This window comes from Ascaphus truei, chromosome 5, assembly GCF_040206685.1.
Source record: "Ascaphus truei isolate aAscTru1 chromosome 5, aAscTru1.hap1, whole genome shotgun sequence".
Classification (NCBI taxonomy): domain Eukaryota; kingdom Metazoa; phylum Chordata; class Amphibia; order Anura; family Ascaphidae; genus Ascaphus; species Ascaphus truei.
The window spans coordinates 117,229,735-117,250,101 of NC_134487.1; the positions used below are offsets into that span (position 1 = coordinate 117,229,735).

General features: G+C 41.9%; 1 protein-coding gene across 2 annotated transcripts in view; it reads right to left on the minus strand.

The window, feature by feature from the left end:
• The window catches only part of ACSS3 (acyl-CoA synthetase short chain family member 3), a 120,906-nt gene that overhangs the window by 44,083 nt on the left and 56,456 nt on the right, over positions 1 to 20,367 (minus strand). For both annotated transcript variants that reach the window (XM_075600506.1, XM_075600507.1), the window contains 5 exons: positions 15,842 to 15,976; positions 12,903 to 13,043; positions 11,522 to 11,602; positions 11,320 to 11,415; positions 5,024 to 5,175 (listed from right to left, as the gene is read on the minus strand). In XM_075600506.1, the coding sequence (XP_075456621.1) occupies positions 5,024 to 5,175; positions 11,320 to 11,415; positions 11,522 to 11,602; positions 12,903 to 13,043; positions 15,842 to 15,976 (605 nt within the window). The remainder of the gene's footprint in view (positions 1 to 5,023; positions 5,176 to 11,319; positions 11,416 to 11,521; positions 11,603 to 12,902; positions 13,044 to 15,841; positions 15,977 to 20,367) is intronic.

Here is a 20,367-nt window from a genome sequence, read left to right on the forward strand (position 1 = left end):
CACAGTGCGCGCGCACACGCAGCTCTTCTACTCACACCACGGAGCTTGGCTCCGCCCCCGGTCGCGGCAAATATCTCTCTCGCACGGCGCGCACACACGTGACGCCGTGCACCACTCCCCAGCTGCGCGGCAAGTATTATTCTAATTGCCCACTTGTCTCCTGCAGCCTATCTCTGCCTCCGCAGAGTCCGTGCCTCGATTCCGCTGCCTGCCTCATTGGATCCTGTCTGCTATAAATGCCTTGCTCATTCACTCCTGCTTTGCGGAGCATAACCTGTGTAACCTTGTGTTCCTGCGTTCTGTTTTGCCTTGCCTTGTTCCTTGCTGTTTCTCTCTAGTTGCTTTCTTGTGTACCGACCCGGCTTGACTATTGGACCCTCTCTGGATAACGACCCCGGCTTGGATATTGGACCCTCTCTGGATAACGACCACGGCTTGCTCCTGACTACCCGCACCTCTCCAATCCTGACCCCGGCTCTTGGACACGCTACCACTCTCCCGGCTCCAACCCCAGACCACGGCACAACGGACACTGACCATTCTCCTGGCTCCGCCCCAGGATCCCGGCAAGTATCTGGACTAACCCAATCTCTCCATCCCAGACCCGGTTACGCTGACTATCCACCCTCCAGGCGTGCCTCCGCTGCTGTGGATGCACAGTTTCGTACTTCCCACCTCAGTACCGGGGTCCTGCCTTATTCGAGGTGAGTGCAAGCGTTACAGGATGAGAGTAATGCCTAGTTTGGCTCTATGACTTAAATAATGTAATGTTAAGTCCCAGCGTTAACCTTAACCGACTTTAGCTATGATAACAACTCATTTGCATGCCCTTCTCACCAATGACCATTATGGTAAACACAATACTCTTTGTGGAAGAAAACCTGGCTTAACTTTATTGTATTATCTTGTGATGTACCGGGTACCCAGAAATTACCTGGTTCTTTTTCAGCTACCTGGAAATTACCCGGACCCGGCAACAGGGGCCTGGAACTGGCGCCGGGCAATTTCAGAGCAGTTGACGTGAAGACTTGCCTGCAGCCGGTGGCGAAGGGTGAGGAAGACCGCTGCGGAGGGTGAGGACAGCAGCAACATCGTGGGAGCAGCAGCAGCAGACATCCTGGTGGCGGTGGCAGTAGAAAACGTCCTTGTTGAGGCGGTGGAGGCAGCGGAACACAGCACAGCTGATGCTGGTGGGAGCCAGGGAACCATTTGACCGGAGCAGGAGTGTTCCTATTGGACAGCCGGGAGGTGCTGGCTGTCCAATAGGAACGCTCCTGCTCCGGTCACATGGTTCCCCGGCTCCCACCGGCATCAGCTGTGCTGTGTTCCACTGCTCCCACTGGCTCAACAAGGACCTCTTCTGCTGCCATCGCAAACAGGATGTCTGCTGCTGCTCCCACAATGTCGCTGCGGTCCTCCTTACCCCCCACAGCGGTCTTCCTCATCCTCCACTGCCTGCAGGTAAGTCTATGCTACCTGGCCCGTCTCATTTTGCCCGGGTACCCAGTGCCCGGTATAATTTAGGACTCAGTAAAACAGTAGTATTATCCTTTGAAGATACACTATACATCACGTTAAGTCAGGTTAACACAACAATAAGTGACTTAATGGAGCTTTATGGATCTGGGACTAAGGCAGTACTTCAATATAGTCTGAAGTGGCCAATCTAACCGTGATTGGCCAAAAAGTCCTATTCATGTCAATGGGGGATTTCGATCGATTGTGGTGCCATCAGCCGCTTTGGAGTATATTGAATTACCCCCTAATTCTGCAGCAGAGATGAGTAGGACATATATTTAGCAGCTGAGTGGAGAGGAGTAGCTCTGATCTGGTGCTGAGAAAAGAAGATGTACTCTGGCGCGTAGACTCAAGCAAAGGTTCCAGACATAAAAGAAATGCAGAAGACACAGCAGTGTATTAATGAATAATATTACTCAGTTGGTGTAACAGATGTGCTCGTCACAAACTAGGACCGGACTGCAGGGCTGAGGTGGGGATAGAGAAACACAGACTGGAGCCGCGAAGCCAGGTCCGGATTGCGGATTCCTTAGTAGTGGGTAGCCGGGTCGGGGTTTGAGAGATCGGAGTAAACGAAGTCCAGGCTGGGGTCAAGGCAGGTGGCACTGGAGTGATGGTCGAGGTCAAAGGCTGGGGTCAAGGCAGACGGCACAGGAGAAGGGTCAAGGTCACTGGCTGGGATCAAGGCAGGGAAGGCTTCAGCACAAGTGAAGGCCTCTGGAACAGAGCAGCTATAGCACATGGGATCCAGTGCAGATGCTTCAGCATGGGAAAGGCCTCTGGAACAGGAAACAGGGAAGCTTCAGCATAGGGGTTTCTGCAAAGACAAGTCTTCAGGAAACAGAGAAGCTTCGTCACAGGAACGGCCTTTGGAAGGAGGAGGCTTCAGGAAACAGGAAGCTTCAGCACAAGAAGGCCAAGGATAGGCCATGCAGATGTGCTTGTGGCAAGCACAGGTTACACAAGAAAGTCTTCAAGGAATGCAAGAATTATGCTCTGTCCTTTCCTGGTGGAACGGCTGACCCTAAATAGCACGGACAGCCAATAGGGGTAGAGCTGTACAGAAAGCAGCATCAAGGCAAACTGTTGTCTGAGTTCAGAAACAGCTAATCCCAATTGCTGAGTTCAGGGAGAGATTTGCCTGGAACCTCTATTGCAATGTAAAGGTGAGTTCCCGCCAAACCCAGGACAAGAACCATTACAGTTAGCCACTAAGAAAAATAGGTAAACTTTCAGGTTAACTGGTTATCCCAGTTCTGTTAATGTAGCTATGCTCTCAGATGAAGGTTCAGTAGTTAAACCAGATTAGATGAGACTATGCTTCAGATTAGTCAGGATAATGGAAACAGCACTTGTATATCAGCATTTTGAATATCTTTCCAGCACGTGATGATGATCTGTCCTCACCTGTCCGGATCTGCTCACTAGGTTCACTTTACCTCTCAATGTCAGCAGCGCTCGTCTCCTCAAGAATCGTATAAGGGGAATCCCGCATCTCCCTTTGACTCATGCACAGCCTGGGAGAGATAGGATAGCAGCAGTATCCTCTGGAGCGCGTTCGTGTCCACGCACTGGCACCCACGAGAGCCGTCAGCTGACAATTGAGTTTGGGATAATCTACTGAGTGTGGTTAGTGGCTAGCGCTGCTTCCTTTCTTTCTTCTGATCTGGTGCTGGAGTCAACTGTGCATGCAATGTCTTGTATATAATGTATACCCTGCTCATTATGTAACTATTTGTAAACATGTATTATTTGTCTTAACTCTGTGCCCAGGACATACTTGAAAACGAGAGGTAACTCTCAATGTATTACTTCCTGGTAAAATATTTTATAAATAAATAGTCTTCATCCTGCAAAGATCACTGGGAAGAGAGGAGGCAGAAGCAAAAAACAAGGTATTGACCACCCACCTCCCCAGACCATAACACTCCCCTGTCCCATCCATGCCAATCACTGATTCTATAAAGGCATCTAAGAGAAATATATATATATATATATATATATATGTATATATAAACAATATAAGGTCATAGGATAGAGCTAAAAGGAGAGCATTGAGAGGGGGGAAACAGGGAAGGGAGTGTCCGCTATTTCGTTCTGCGAGAAGTCAGGTAATACACCCGTAGCAAGGGCAGAGCTTTTATTGCTGATGAACACCACATTAGATCAAAGTTGTAAACTCTACAAAGCTTTTGGTTAAGAATGGAAATATTAAAATCTTTTTAGCAGAAGGTGCCAATCAGCTACGTGTAACAGATGAGCTTTAACAATCTATAAATAATGTGTACTTTATCTAAAGTAAGTGGCTGCCTTGCTTGAATCTAGTGCTCCCGAAGAAATGTAAAGATACAAATAAGTACAAAAGTTACTTCATGTGCAATTTAATTTTCACACTGATAAACCCACACATTTTAAACCGCTTTACATCAATAGGCCAAAAGGTGACTTAAGACTTAGCATTGTTTTGTAACTTTCCTTATCTTTATTGTCCACCAATAAACAAGGTAATACTTTTTAACAGAGTGAATACAGCTTTGTTTGTTTGCATTCCTTTGTTTTTTTTTTTTTTTTAATGTTATGAGCTATGACATGAAATGCACTTAAAGCAGCAGCCCACATTGATCACAGGTTTGTTAGCATTTTATTTTTGTAACTTACTTTAAGAAATCTGCCCTTGCCAACACTTTTTTTTTTTTATTTATTTTTTAATCCAATGCTCCTTTCAGGATATGTAGGCATTTGAAATATTAAATAGGCAAGAGGTTAAAATGTCTTCCCAGAGCTCAGTGCATTCTAAAAGTTACCATTAAAACCTAGCGATTAAGAAAAATCATGAATTTTTTATACTAATAAAAGTGTTTTGTTTTTTTGTTAAAGAGCCAAACATGCTCGGGGGAAGATACTAGTATTATATAAGTTAAACTCCATATAGGCTTCTGTAGGGAACTGCTTTTAAACATACATTTTTAATAATACGTTTCAAACTGCTTCTACATTTCATTTCTCTTGTTATGTATGATATAAGATAGTACAGCCTTTGTGTAATTTATGTTACCTAGTCTACAGATTCTGACATGAGAAACAAGGTCAGCTGACTTCTTGCATTCTACACTTAACATCCTATAAAATGGTACACCCCTTATAGCAAAGTTAGAGAGAATAATAGAAACACAGCAAACTAAAAAATTAAATGGCGATTGTACTTTTATCAATGTATTCATATTTCTGTGTATACTGCCAATGTATTATATCTAACGCCAAGGATGCTGACCCTGTATCCTGTCATGCAGACAATATACACGCTTGATTGTATATTTCTTCGTTTTTCATGTCTCTTTTCTTAACTGTTTTGTAGACATACAACATAAACATAATAAATGCCATATTAGCAAATAAATGCTTACAACCACAACAAAATGTATATAGAAGAGACTATATTGTAATGTTATCTATCTTTCCTTCTACCGTTTGTGTTAATAGTTTCTCCTATCTAACTTTAACTTACCTTGTCAAGGGGTACTGCCTTCCCAAAGTTGCCTCAGGGTCTTGCTGACGTATCGCCCTAATTGCAGTTGGTGCAGTAAACATGGCTGCCACGCCATGATCCGATAACACACGGAAATATGCAGAAGCATCTGGTGTTCCCACAGGCTTTCCCTGTGGACAGTTATTCCAAGATTGTTATTTGATTCAAATGTATCCTGTTGTTGACCATTCCAGCAACATTCTATGACATCCCTTTAATTGAAGCATCAATCCCGTTTGGGACCTGAATCTGGTGGTCTCCCAGACCTGATTGGTGGTCCCCCGACATCTGGGAAACCCTGGTTTTCGGAGACATTAGTAGTTTTTCATACTTTAAAAAAAAAAAAATACGGCAGCAGACTGTAAGCATGGCTGCCTGGATCACAAATACTATACTCACCAACTTCTAGTGAGACTGAGATTAATAGAACTAGAAATACCTTGGAGGAAACTATTTGTAAGACTGTATACTCATTATGACACATCATAAGTATTGATAACAATGTATTATTTCCGTACTAAAAAGATGCAGTTAACCATTTTACTGCACGCAGAGCTTGGCGGTGCACTGAAGGTGCCTTTGGCAGCGATGGTGTTAAAACCTCAACCCTACTAATCAATTTGAAATAAATCATTTTCTTTTTAGATTGTCTTTTCTTTTTTTTTACTTTTTATTAATCTTTCAAAAGAAAGGGGTAAATAATAAATTCGCTAAGGGGACTATCAGTCACACAAATACATATACTGTGTATATGGACATTGTATTTAGCTTATGCTCACATTCAATGGGAGTTTTTGCCATATTGATTAATGCCATCACCTGTTCAATATACAGTAAGGCCCCAGGTACACGGCGGGTTCCGTTCCAGGGGCCCGCCGTATAGTGAAAATCGCCGGAAAGCGGATCCGGCAATTTTCAGTTCTGTGCATGCACAGAATGGCGTTTTCGCCGTTCTGCGCATGTGCGGCCTATAATATGCGCGCGCAGACACCGGTCTGCGCATGTGCGGCCTATGGTCTGCGCGCGCAGACACCTGTCTGCGCATGCGTGCCGGGCGCAACCGCCCGTTCTGCGCATGCGCGACGGAGAATCAATGATGGCGTCCCCCTTCTCAGTGCCACCTTATAAGCGGATTGCCGAGAAGCGGGGCCCTGCTGTACTTAATTATTTTCAGATGTTGCCGATTTAGGAGGGGCTATATTACTTACCTGTGTTCCTGCTCCTGTAGACTCCTTGAGAAAGCGCTTTTTAGCATGAAATGCATGGGAGGAGAGTTTTTCCCCCTGTTCTATCCATAGTATGTCATTTGTTTTTTAATATGTAACCCAATAAAAAAATATATATTTTTGTATTACTTGGTGAACTGTTCGGTGCCTTTCTACTGGGTAGCTGTTCAACCACTATACATTCATTCATTGTGCTATCTCTTTTATTGGAGTGGCACTTCAACAGTTTTTGCAGGCACCGGGACTTGAGACACGCATCTTCCGGTTCCAGAGGAAAAGGTGTTTTGTATTCTAGAAGCAGCCGTGACGGGACCAGTACAGAGACTCTGATATACAGGAAGTGTACTCATCATTTCCAGAGGAGACGGTATGGGATTCTAAGCTGTAAATACACTTAACCGGGACTAAACTATGAGTTTGGGGGCTTCAGAGGTAATTAACCTTTTTCTCTGTCATGCACATACCCCCACCAGCTGTCCATTAATACCCAGTGTTCAACTACGTTATTCCCCATCTCCAACATGCAACCGTTGTGTTAGCACGGACACTGTAGTATACCTGCTCATCAAACTGTTGAATATACCCAGACTTTATTGCATTATATATTGCATTAGCAATACAATACTGGACTTTACAATTCAAGTTCATACTTTCAGGCACATCTTGGAGCTGAGTGATCAATCTCCACTTGTCGGGGCTGATAAAGCCCGAGGGTAGCCGTGAGTTGGTGAGGTCAACAGAACGTGACTCCCGGGAACTCACTTGCGACACTGACCATTAAGTGAGCACTCTGACAGGGACTAGCGGTTACGCTATTATTGTTTAATAAACAAAGCCGCGGCCTTTTATACCTCCAAACTGAGTCTGTTGTTACTTGTCTGTTATATGTGGGTATCGGTTAGCAGGGGGTGGGGGGATCCCTCACAGCCTCCCTGGTCAAGCAATCCCTCTAGCCAATTAGGCATGGGATGGACATGACCAGGGAGCAAGCCTGTCCCTCACCTCACTGGGGTCTCCGGGCTGCCCTCGCAGCCTGGGGGAGAGGCTAATAGTCCTTAAAACACCGCCGGGAGCTGGAGTGTTCATTCTGATCCCGGCCATCTCAACATTCCCACATACACCCATCCTTTTTTAGAAGACAGTCGGGGGCAGGTTCTCTGCCCTTGGCCACTCGTATGTTAACGAGTAGAGAGAACATTATCATTTGTGGAGCTACTGAGCTATAATGCCTGTGAACATTGTTATCATGTACCATTGTATTGTACAGGGCAAAGTCAGAAGACGTCCCAAAGAATAGAAGGGACTGAAGTTCCTAAAGGAGGGGTCAGTTTGACCAGTTTGCCACTGTCGCGGTGGCAGTTTTGGGGGTATGTGCTTGTCCTTGCCAGACGGGGCTTGGGGCTGATAAAGCCCGGAGATAGCCGTGAGTTGGTGGGGTCAACTGAACGTTACTCCCAGGAACCCTCTCGAGACAACTACCATTAAGCGAGCACTCTGACAGGGACTAGCGGTTACTCTATTATTGTTTAATAAACAAACCCACTCCATTTAATACCTCCAAACCGAGTCTGTCGTTACTTGTCTGTTATATGTGGGTATCGGTTAGCAAGGGGAGGGGAGGGGGGGGCCCTCACAGCCTCCCTGGTGAAATAAAATGATTGATGTATTCAGTCTGCTGCGGTTGCTCTATTATTGTTTTATAAACAAAGCCGCGGCCTTTTATACCTCCAAACCGAGTCTGTTGTTACTTGTCCCTTATATGGGGTATCGGTTAGCAAAGGGGTGGGGGGGAGATCCCTCGCAGCCTCCCTGGTCAAGTAAAACGATGTATGTATTCCGTCTGCTGTGTTTATATGACTAAAAGTAAACCGCTTAACTACTGAGTATCAGTCCATATAAAGTCTACCATTTTCATCCTACTTTTCTAGTATAGTATATTGTACTGTACTGTTATCATATACTCTTGAAGACAGCTTGCCCTACATACAAAATTACATCAGTGTTTGGATCTTGATTTTAACAGCTTAAAGCTGAAAATGCCACCAGTGTCAATTTGTTTCCATGGAGATAGGTAAGGTTTTACCTAGCTTTCATCTGCAAATTCTTTTCCCCTTTCAATTCAAAGCAGCAGGTGATTAAGCCAAATTAAATATTTTCTATTTTAACTATCTATGAAGCAATGTGAAGTAGTATAATTCATAGAAGCACATTATTTTTAATGCCAGAATTGGGTAAATTCCTTGAGTATACATTATTAATAAAATCACAATTTCAAACATACAGTTAGGTCCGGAAATAATTGGACACTGCCACAATTTTCATAATTTGGGCTCTGTACGCCACCACAATGGATTTGAAATGAAACCGAGATGCAATAGAAGTGCAGACTTTCAGCTTTAATTCAAGGGGTTGAAAATAAAATATTGTATGAAACATTTAGGAATTGCAACCATTTTCATACACAGTCCCCTTATTTCAGGGGCTCAAATGTAATTGAACAAATTAACACAATCATAAATAAAATGTAAATTTTTTTGTTTCAAATTTTTTTATTAGGCATTGATACAGTTTACATTTTTACAAATATATCTTGGCCTAATACAGGGTTTTTCTTTTTTTGTTGTTAACAGAGATAGTCTCAGCGTGCCCCCGACCCTTCATCCTTTGTCGACAGAAACAGAAAAAGAGAGGGGGAAAAAGAGGGGAGAGGGAATGAGGATCCCGACCGTTGTCATTTTCAGGAAGGCTGATAGCTTCTCCATTAACATTACCTCTTGGATTCTTTTCTTTACTGTTTGCTTAGGGGGGGGAGACACCTAAAATGTTCATTTTTAATACTTTGTCGAGAATCCTTTGTAGGCAATGACTGCTTGAAGTCTGGAACGCATGGACATCACCAAACGCTGGGTTTCCTCCTTTGTGATGCTTTGCCAGGCCTTTACTGCAGCTGTCTTCAGTTGTTGTTTGTTCGTGGGTCTTTCTGCCTTTGGTTTTGTCTTCAGCAAGTGAAATGCTGGTTGAGATCAGGTGATTGACTCGGCCATTGCAGAATATTCCACTTTTTTGCCTTTAAAAAAAACTCCTGGGTTGCTTTCGCAGTATGTTTTGGGTCATTGCCCATCTGTAACGTGAAGTGCCGTCCAATCAACTTCGCTGAATTTGGCTGAATACACTTCAGAATTCATCCGGCTGCTTCTGTATTCTGTCACATCATCAATAAACACTAGTGACCCAGGGCCATTGTAAGTCATGCATGCCTATGCCATCACACTGCCTCCACCGTGTTTTACAGATTATGTGGTATGCTTCGGATCATGAGCCGTTCCAAGCCTTCTCCATACTTTTTTCTTTCCATCATTCTGGTACAGGATGATCTTAGTTTCATCTGTCCAAAGAATGCTGTTCCAGAACTGGGCTGGCTTTTTTAGATATTGTTTGGCAAAGTCTAATCTGGCCTTTCTATTATTGAGGCTTATGAATGGTTTGCACCTTGTGGTGAACCCTCTGTATTTGCTCTCGTGAAGTCTTCTCTTTATGGTAGACTTGGATAATAATATACCTACCTCCTGGAGAGTGTTCTTCACTTGGCTGGATGTTGTGAAGGGGTTTTTCTTTACCTTGGAAAGGTTCCTACGATCAACCACCACTGCTGTCTTCCGTGGAGGTCCATGCCTTTTTGTGTTGCAGAGCTCACCAGTGCGTTCTTTTTTCTCAGAATGTACGAAACTGTTGATTTGGCCACTCCTAATGTTCCTAATGTCTCGCTGATGGATTTTCTTTTTTTTTTGCACCCTAAGGATGCCCTGTTTCACTTTCATTGAGAGCTCCTTTGACCGCATGTTGTGGATTCACAGCAACAGCTTTCAAATGCGAATGCCAAACCTGGAATCAACTCCAGACCTTTTACCTGTTTAATTGATGATGAAATAACGAAGGAATAGCCCACACCTGTCCATGAAACAGCTTTTGAGTCAATTGTCCAATTACTTTTGGTCCCTTGAAAAAGAGGGGGCTACATATTAAAGAGATGTAATTCCTAAACCCTTCCTCTAATTTGGATGTGAATACCCTCAAATTAAAGCTGATAGACTGCACTTTAAGACAATATTCATTATTTAACTGTAACTTGAATTTATTTTGGTACACAACCGAAATAACAAAACATGTATCAGTGTCCAATTATTTCCGGACCTAACTGTATGTTTAGTAGCAGATTAGAAATACCTAAAATGTGATTTAATTATCCCCCCCTCCTCCCCCCACCCCCCAAGTCCTTTTATAGGAGTTCCAAGCATTGCAGGAAATCTGCCCATCATTATGGTTACAAAGGTGGTCAAAAGATGTGGAAGGGAATATTTTATATGCTGCCCAATGTAAACACTTCACTGTGAGAGGGGATGCCAGCACATTACAAAACAATGCATTGCTTTCATCAAGGTAGTGAAATAGAAGTCTCATCAATAACAAAGCAAAAAATAAAATCAAATAGAAAAACAAAAAAGGTAAAAAAAAATAACAATGTAATTTGAAGTTTCTTAAAGAAAATGTAGAAAGTGTTCTGCTTCTTGTTCAGAAACATATTCCAGAAATATAGGTTTTGCTGGAGTGGCGCTAAACACATTCGTCAATTTCGACTTTTACTGGTCGAACTTGCGAAATTTTAAACATTTAGATTTTTCCCCAATTCCAAGTGTTTTGCAATCAAAGAGTTTGTTGTAACAACTCCCATTCTTTACTAAATTCCAATCCATAAATGCAAAAACCGGGATTCACTAAACTCATTTATGGGAGCGGAATCCTGCGCTAACAGCCACTGACTTCAAATAAATGACAATAAGAAATATCTATAGCAGGGCTCTTCCAACTAGCAAGCGCTTACTCTGCTCTTTCTAATCTCATTACGGTTTTTCAAGCAAGTAAGTGCAATATTTCACGTTGAAACTCATCAATGTATACATTCATTTTCTGAACACATATAGGAACAAAGGGCAAGTTTAAGAAAATCTGTACAGATGAGCTATCGGCAGCAAAAAAAACAAAATAGCTTACCTCGTACAAAACTGTAGCATTTCCATGCAAGAGTGGTGCATAGCAGATATAGGAGTGGCCAACTACCCAGCCTAGATCGGAAGCTGCCCACCATACCTAAAACAAAGATAAAAACAAAAGAAAAATAGTACAGTACACACTATTTACACCCATTTAAAGAAAAACAAGAATGTAATCACCAAAATTAAATAAAATAGAGTACCTCTCCAGGATTAAGTCCATAAATAGCAGACATTGTCCAGTTCAGCATAACAGCATATCCAGCAGTAGGTCTTACTACACCCTGAGTTTAAAACAAAGCAAGAAGTAAAGAGTATCCCGATGCAGAAGGACAGTACATCATTATACATTTAATTATTTAATTGATCATCTTTAACCTTTTGGTGTGAATATTAAACTTCATGAAATCATACTTGGCGAATGAAATGTTGCACACGACTTATACTGCCAAGCCCACTTGCTTATGTTATACTTGTGCTTACTTTTAGTAACAAATGTAAATCTCTAAGATGATGAAGTTGAAAACAACTAAATATCAATATCTGGTTGAACATGGGTTATTGATTTTAGCTAGAAACAGCTGCTGGTAATTAGTACTGTTTGTTTCTTTACCCGCACATTGTGGTAAATGGGAAGAATGCAGACATATATTCATATAAGTATTTTCGCAATAGATGTGCTGATGAATCCATTCAGCTACAAATATGTACAGTATTTATGTTACTGTAGCTCAGTTGAAACCACAAGAAATACAGAAACAATTGAGGCCTGGTAGTGGTGATTAAGGCTCGGCCCATAGAGGGGGGAGCAGTGCTGAGGCGCACTGAGGCTCGCCTGCTGAAGCTGTGCGATTCCATGCACATGTAGGCGAGCCAGCGGGCGCGATCGGGAGGCGGGGGGAGGTGGTGGGAGGCGGGGCAGTGACGTTGCTGGGCCAATCGCCCGCGACGCACTGACGTCAATGTCACGGCGCCGACGTCATGGCGCCGTGACGTTGATGCTGCTTCGCGCTGATTGGATGTTTTCAGCCGACAGCGCGCTGAAAAACAGCTTGGCTGTCGGCTGAAAAATCCAGCGCCTCAGCACGCCTGCGGACGCTCGCGTGAGCCCCCTATAAAGACATCCTCATTGAGGATGCCGGGGCTCAGCGCGGAGCGTCTGCACGTCTCAGCACGGCTTGTCCTTCTATGGACGCAGCCTAATGGAGCAGCTAGTATTGCTCAATGGAAAAATCAGCACTCACAAAGAAGAAAGTCTGAAATGACATGAACATTTGAAGTGGTTGTATTGTTAAGCAGCACATTTGTTTGTTCAGACCCCCAACCCATTCCGTTTTACGGATTGAGGAACTAAAATGCAAGAGGAACATTAAAGAAATCTGAGACAAAAAAGTCATATTATTTTATTTAACAGCAAAACACATTTTTCCTTAACCAATTATTTTAAGAGCATTAACTCCATTACATATTAATTTACTCAATGTTGAGCAGTCTACAACGCATGGTCCAGTAGATATCTCCTGTGGTAATCTGATGGTTAAGAGACACTTATAAGGATACAAAGTGGTTCTAAGCAGCACACACCTTGGGCAGTCCAGTGGTGCCTGAAGTATACAAAATATAAAGTGGATGTTCTGAAGACACAGGAACACAGTCATGAGGATGAGCTTTTGCAATCTCTTCAGTCCAGTCAAGATCACGACCAACAGTTAAATGTGCAGGTTCCTAGTCAAGAAATAAATATATGTGCTATGTGAATGATCATTAAAGTACAACCTGACTAACATTCCTTAAACATCTTTTGGGGGAATTTTAACATCAAAATATATGCTTGTATTATTCCTGCTTAACTGAAGACCATTTTATCATTTAGGATGACAGAAGGTGGACAAGTAGTGGAAAAATAGCCATATAAGTTGTACGTGTCTGCGATCTCTTTTCAGATATTTGCGGTCTGTGATTGTTTTTTGTTAAGCAGTTGATTTTAGCCTGAAATCAGAATGGTTTGTTTATTTCTCAGCCCATTGGGATCTCAGGGAAGAATACAGATATTTATATAAGTACGCAAGCAAGAAAAGTGCTGATCAATTCATTCTGGTAAAAATATTTATTTATGTTACTGTAAAGCAGTTGAAACCACAAGAAATACAGACAGAATTGAGGTTTGATGGTGGGGATTTATGGAAGAACTATTATAACTAAATGGAAAAATCAGCACTCGCAAGTAAGAAAGTCTGAAATGACATGAACATCTGAAGTTGTTGTATTGTTAGTAAAGTAGTATTGTTAAGCAGCACATCTGTTTGTATAAACCTCCAACGCATTCATTTTTACAAGTTGTAGTTACTCATTATGGATTGAGGGGCCAAAGTGCAATGCAGTGCAATAGAAACAATGAACACATCTCAAAGAAAAATATTCCAGGGAAACTACTACTAGAACAATAATACATAGAATGCACAACTGAATTCTTTTGTCCAACAAAATATAGTCTGGACTGAGAAAGTGGATTTGAATTAAATATATTTAGAATCTGTACATTGTTGACATCAAGAATATATTATTATATTTATTATCACCCCCCAGAAGTGTAGCTATAGCCTGGGCAGCAGCACTCATGGGGGGCCTGCTCTCCCTCTCCCCTGTCAACAGCCCAGCCCCCTGCCTACACATTAATTCCTCTGCAGAGCCTCTGTAGGTGGGCGTGGATTAGATCAGGGGGCGGGGCCTCAAGTTGGGCAGCGTGGGGCTGAAACTGTAGCCTGAGGCTGGAAAAGGTGAGAGGGAGGGGAAGGGTTAAATCATGGGGGTAAAACAAACATGAAAAGATACAGGAAGGAAGAGAAGCAAAGAGAAAATTAAGTAGAAGAGAGGAAAAAAGGAAGACGCGAGAGAGAGAGAGAGAGAGAGAGAGAGAGAGAGAGAGAGAGAGAGAGAGAGAGAGAGAGAGCAAAGAGAGAGAGAGAGAGCAAAGAGAGAGAAAAGACTGAGAGAAAAGACTGAGAGCAAAGAGAGAGCAAAGAGAGATAGAGAGCAAATAGAGAGAGAGACATGAGGGGGCCCCAACATTTTTTTGGCCTGGGGCCTGCACATGACTAGCTACGCCACTGCCCCCCCCCCCTTTTTATTTATAGAATGGGAACTGGAGGGTCCTCCGAAGCTGAAAAGCTTTTTTATTTTATCTGCAGCGACCCACTCCCCTCTGTGTTCCTGAGGTACAGTTGAATTTACTGACATTACTTTCTGTTTTTTTCCACAACAGATGCCTTTGCAGCTTCCTATAGCTCCACGGGACCTATGTGATTTGGCAGCCATTTGTTTCCCCTGAATGGAGATTTAAAACTGGTAACTTCACCTGTAAGTATCTCAGATACCAGGTACCCAGAGCTGAAAAATTGGGTTGCATTTCTTTATTTTAGTTATAGGATTGACGCAGGGGTTGCCCTAGCTGAACTACATTCATTTCAGCTCCGGGGACCCCCTGCTTCCTGAGATACTTACATCGGTGGGGAGTGCTGGTATCTCTGCAGGTAGCAGCTCCAACGGAGCTTGTTGGGGCTAACATAATACAGCTTTAAAATGTCCAGTGTCTTGCAGGCAAATAGAAAGCCGTGACGTCATCACTTATGGCTTCTTATTGGCCTGCGTGACCTGGACATTTAAACTCCAAAGAGATACCAGCATCCCTTGTGGAGGAAAGTATCTTGGGAAGCAGGGGGTCCCCGGAGTTGAAATTAACATGGTTCAGCTCATGGGACCCCCTGCTTCAAAACTATAACTAAAAAAATTATTAAATAAACAAAGCAAGAAATACAACCTGGAGTGCCGCTTTAAAGAATAGCTCTTGTAATTAACCTAGGGTACTTTTTATATTCTCAGAAGCAACTCTAGATGGTTGTAAGTGTGAAGTCATATAGTGCAACATTAGTCACTCTGTAGCATGTCTATTTTCAGAAGGTATAATTTTTCAAATGATTCTTAAAACCCAGTTACATTCTATGAATTCCTTCATATTACAGCCCTTTCCAGCATTAAATAAATGTTCAACCACTAATGGAGTTAATTTAAAGACCATTAATTGCACATTAAATAATCACACACGCTATTTCTTCTATGACAACTAATACTGTTAGAATATACTTTCTTCCCTTTTAGTTCTTTATGAACAGATGTACAGCATTAAGTCTATGAATCATGGCTTGCTTGAAGTTATTTCATAAAAGCGAAGTCTAAAAAAGCTGCCCTCAAGTGTCACCTAAAAATAGCAGTTATACGATAAAGGAAACAAGTTACAAACATTTCTACTTGACCACTTTGTGATGAAAATAGTACATTTGAATTATTTTGATAAGACGTTTCTATTGAACTCACATCATTTTGTATGGATAGGTTCTGTACCTGAGCTAGAACATGAAAACAATCCTACTTGACAGTACATCAGAGAAAGAAGGATAGACGAGAATATAGGATAATTTGTTATATAGAAATGGGAAGTGAGAAACTAAAAAGAGCCCATTGTTTACCATATTGGGTCTGCTATAAATTAGAACTTTTCCAGGCTTGTGTTGGACCAGCTCTAGAGCTCTTTCTACAAGAGGTACATATTCCACTCTTCTTCCAGGTTCTATTCCAAATGATGCTGTTACAATTAGCTTGGGCTGTAGATAAATAAAAACAGTATAGTTATTTTTAAACCTTTTATCTTGTCCTCATCACACATAACAGTAATACAGTTCATTTGAAAAGGGTACGCAGAGAATTCCAACACAGTTTGACATGAGTAATGAAGACACTTTGGAGCCTATTGTATAAGCCTCGATAAGCAACTTATCGAGGACTTATCAGCCAAAATGCCTACTGCTATTCCGTAAGCTTCGATAAGTGGGCGATAAAAGCATAAAATCGCCCAAATTTTCAGCCGTCAAAAAAAAAAAATCACCTGGTGAGCGGCAATAAGCCATTTTCGGAAGGTTCTGGAACTTGTACAATTCTAGCGGCCTCGATTAGCTTATCGCGGCTAATCGCAGCTCTAGAATGGCGAGTTTCTCCCCAAATCCTCACACCAGGAAAAGTTGGCGTGAGGCTTGTGAGAAGCTGCTGAGAGGCGGTGAAAGAGAACTTAGAATTTTTTTTTTTTCTGCATCAGACTCATGCCGGGAGTCTCTAGAGCTTATACCCATTAATATCAGCACCGGAAACCCCCGGCATGAATCCCATGCAATAAAAATGCATTTACAATCAACTTCATTACCTTTGCGGCTAGGGGGTTAACTACCACTGCCATGTTTATTGTGGGTAGCGGGGGTGGGTGAAGGTGGTATTTTGCCCTTGGCGGGTGTTTAGGCCTCGCGGGGGGGGGGGGGTGGTTGCGGCGAATTTAACCCTTCATTACCTTAGCAGCTAATAGCGCTAAAGGTATTGAAGGGGTTAACCCCTGCCGCTACCCACCCGGTAGGTATAAACACCTACCAAGGGCCAAATACCAACTTCACCCATCCTTACTAACTAAAATAAATATTTTAAAACAAAACAAACCCTCCCACCCACCTCCTCTACCTCCAACAATCCCCCTTAAACACATACATTACAGAAATGGACAAAGTTACTATTATCCAGATATGGATAAACGTGCATTTGCCCATTGAAAAATCAAAATTAGCCAGCTAGCATAAATAAACTAAATAAAACGTTCAACTTACCCCTGCCATCATGAAGGGCGTCCTCGTCAGCGTACTCCAGGTCCATGTCCTCCGATGCCAGCAAGAATACATGAAAAAATACAATCTAGTGGCCTAACCACTACCCCGGACCCACTATACCCACCCTGTACCCATTGATTGGCACAGTGGTATATCATACCCATATATAATATGGGCATGATAAGCCACTATATCACTCAATGGTCAACCTAATAAAAATAATTAAGGCCAAAAATGCACAATCAATCAAAGAATACACAACCACCTCAAACCCCAACAATAAAAGAACTAAAAAGCCTCAACTTCACATCAATTACATTAATCTATCACTAAAACAGCTAAATAATTCAAATTATGTTATTCCAAGACATAAAAATACAAAGAAATAAACATCTAACAATCAATTAATTAAATAAAACTACTAGCCAACACAACAAATAATTAATGTAAACCACTAGCCAACAAAACAATTAATTTTAAATGCTAACCAATCCTGAAATGTACTAAAAACAAGCCATCCAAATTCCAAACAATTGAATCCAAACAATAAAAACAAATAGAAAAAATAACAATCGTAAAGAAGCATTTGCCAAACAATGCATTGGCTGTCACTGTATTCAATATTTTACTTACCTTTAGAAGCCTTTACCCTCCAAATTCCGGTGTTTCTGCAAGCTCTCGTACTGCGACGTCATCACCCGCAATCCAACGCCATCCACCTTGAAGACCAGCATCAGGTAAAAAAAAAATCTTTCTACTTTTATCTTCTATCACTGTCTTCTTTCTTCATCTGTCATTATTTTTATCTTTTCTCTAATCTTCTTCTTTCAATCCAAAGACCCATGGTAAATCCACAACGGATGTTGTCTCGTCAGCTTCTTGAGGTAAAATGAGATGTACAGGCCTTATATATGGCCTGTGACGTAACATTTTAGGGTCAGATGGTACAGCTCCAATCCAATTGGACGCTGTATCATGTTCCCGCCTCTTTTTTTTTTTTTTTTGCAACGTCATCTCCAAGGAAGGTACGTCACATCCTTATAACCACATGGCTATATCACATGGTATTACAGCCAATGGGATTGTAGACAATCCCATTGGTTGCTGTACCATGTGATAGGTCACATTAGTTCAAAAGGATGCAACATCATCCCTTAAATTTTACCTCAAGAAGCTCACGAGACAATATCCATTGTGGATTTACCATTGGGCTTTGGATTGAAAGAAGAAGATAGAAGATTAAAGAAAAGATAAAAATAATTACAGATGAAGAAAGAAGACGGTGATAGAAGATAAAAGAAGATTTTTTTTACTTGATGCTTGTCTTCAAGGTGGATGGCATTGGATTGCAGGCGATGACGTCGCGGTACGAGAGATTGCAGATACGCCGGGATTCGGAGGGTGAAGACTTCTAAAAGGTAAGAGAAATATTGAATGTATGAAATTGTTGTTTTTTTCCAGGTTTTTTTATTGCATTTATTTATTTTTATGTTTGTGATTGCCCATTAACTGATAATGTATTAATCTGTGCTCCTTTAGTGTACAGATAAATACAGTGACTGGCAATGCTTTTTTAGCAAATGCTTGTTTACTATTGATTGTTATTTTTTCTATTTGTTTTTATTGTTTGGATTCAATTACTGTACTTGGAATTTGTATGGCTTGTTTTTAGTACATTTCAGGATTGGTTAGCGTTTTTAATTAATTGTTTTGTTGACGAGTGGTTTAAATTAATTATTTGTTTTGTTGGGTAGTGGTTTTATTTATTGAATTGATTTGTTGGCTACTGGTTTAAATTAATTGTTTTGTTGGCTACTGGTTTTAATTCTTTCATTGGTTGGATAGATGTTTATTTTTATTCTTATGTTTTGGAATAACATAATTGGAATTATTTTGCTGTTTTAGTGATAGATTAATGTAATTGATGTATAGTTGGGGCTTTTTAGTTCTTTTATTGATGGGGTGTTTAGGCGCTCGTGTATTTCTTTGATTAATGTGTATTTTTGGCCTTAATAAGAATAATTATGTTGACCATTGAGTGATACAGTGGTTTATCATACCCATATTATATGGGTATGATATACCAATGGGCCAATCAATGGGTACAGGGTGGGTATAGTGGGTCCCGGGTGGGTGGCTAGGCCTCTCGGGTTGGTAGCGGGAGATGGGAGTTAACCCCTTAATTACTATAGCGGTTATTAATCGCTACGGTGGTTAAGAGGTTAGTGGCCATTAGATGGACAGAATTTTTTATGTACTGTTTCTAGCAACGGAGGACATGGACCTGCTGTATGCTGATGAGGACGCCCTTCATGATGGCAGGGTAAGTAGAAAGATTTATTTACTTTATTAATCCTGGCTGGCTAATGTTTGATTTTATAATGGCAAATGCACTATTATCCATATCTGATAATTGTAATTTTGCCCATTACTGTACTGTACAGTATGTGTTGGGGAGGTGGTGGTGGTGGTGGGGGGGGTTATAAGGGTTAGAAGAGTTGGGTAGTAGGGTTGTTGTGTGTATTTTTATTTATTGTGGGTAGAGGGATTGGGTGTAGTGGGTGATACCGGGAGGGCTTAACCACTTAATTACCTTAGCGGTATTAGCCGCTAAGGTTAGAAGAGTTAACTCCACTCGTAACCCCCGCCCCCCCCCGCAAGGCCTAATCACCCACCAAGGGCCAAATACCTTCACCCAACCTCGCTACCCACAACAAACCGTGCACTGGTGGTTAACCCCTTCATTGCCTTAGCGGTTGCCGCTAAGGTAATGAAGCTGTTTTAATACTAATTTTAATACTAGTATAGATGAGCAGGTGGTCTCTGGAGAAGAACTGCGCTGATTTGAGGTCCGGGGACCCCCTGCTTCCTGAGATACAGTCCCCGTTATGGGGTGCCGGTATCTCCTATGCATTTAAAATGTCTCGCACCACGTGACCGTGGGAATAAAAAGCATAGGAGATATGGGCACCCCATAACAGGGCCTATATCTCGGAAGCAGGGGGTCCCCGGACCTGAAATCAACGCAGTTCTGCTCCGGAGACCCCCTGCTCATCTACATTAGTATTAAAATTAATGGTAAAACACATCGATCTCTGGTGAGATTTGCGCAGGGACAGGTGGCTCTCTGTTCAGCTGCATGCTTGATAAAAGCTTGCACCAATAAGATTACACTTCCAATTCAGAACTTAATTGGTTTATTTAAAATACACATGTAGCCAACATTATTACTCCTGCTGGCGCGTAGAAGTGGGACATACACAATCAGTCAGCTGTAGAAACAGCCATTGTTTGAATCAGACACACGCAAGAAAGGGGTGGGGTTAAATCACAATTTCACTCACCTACAG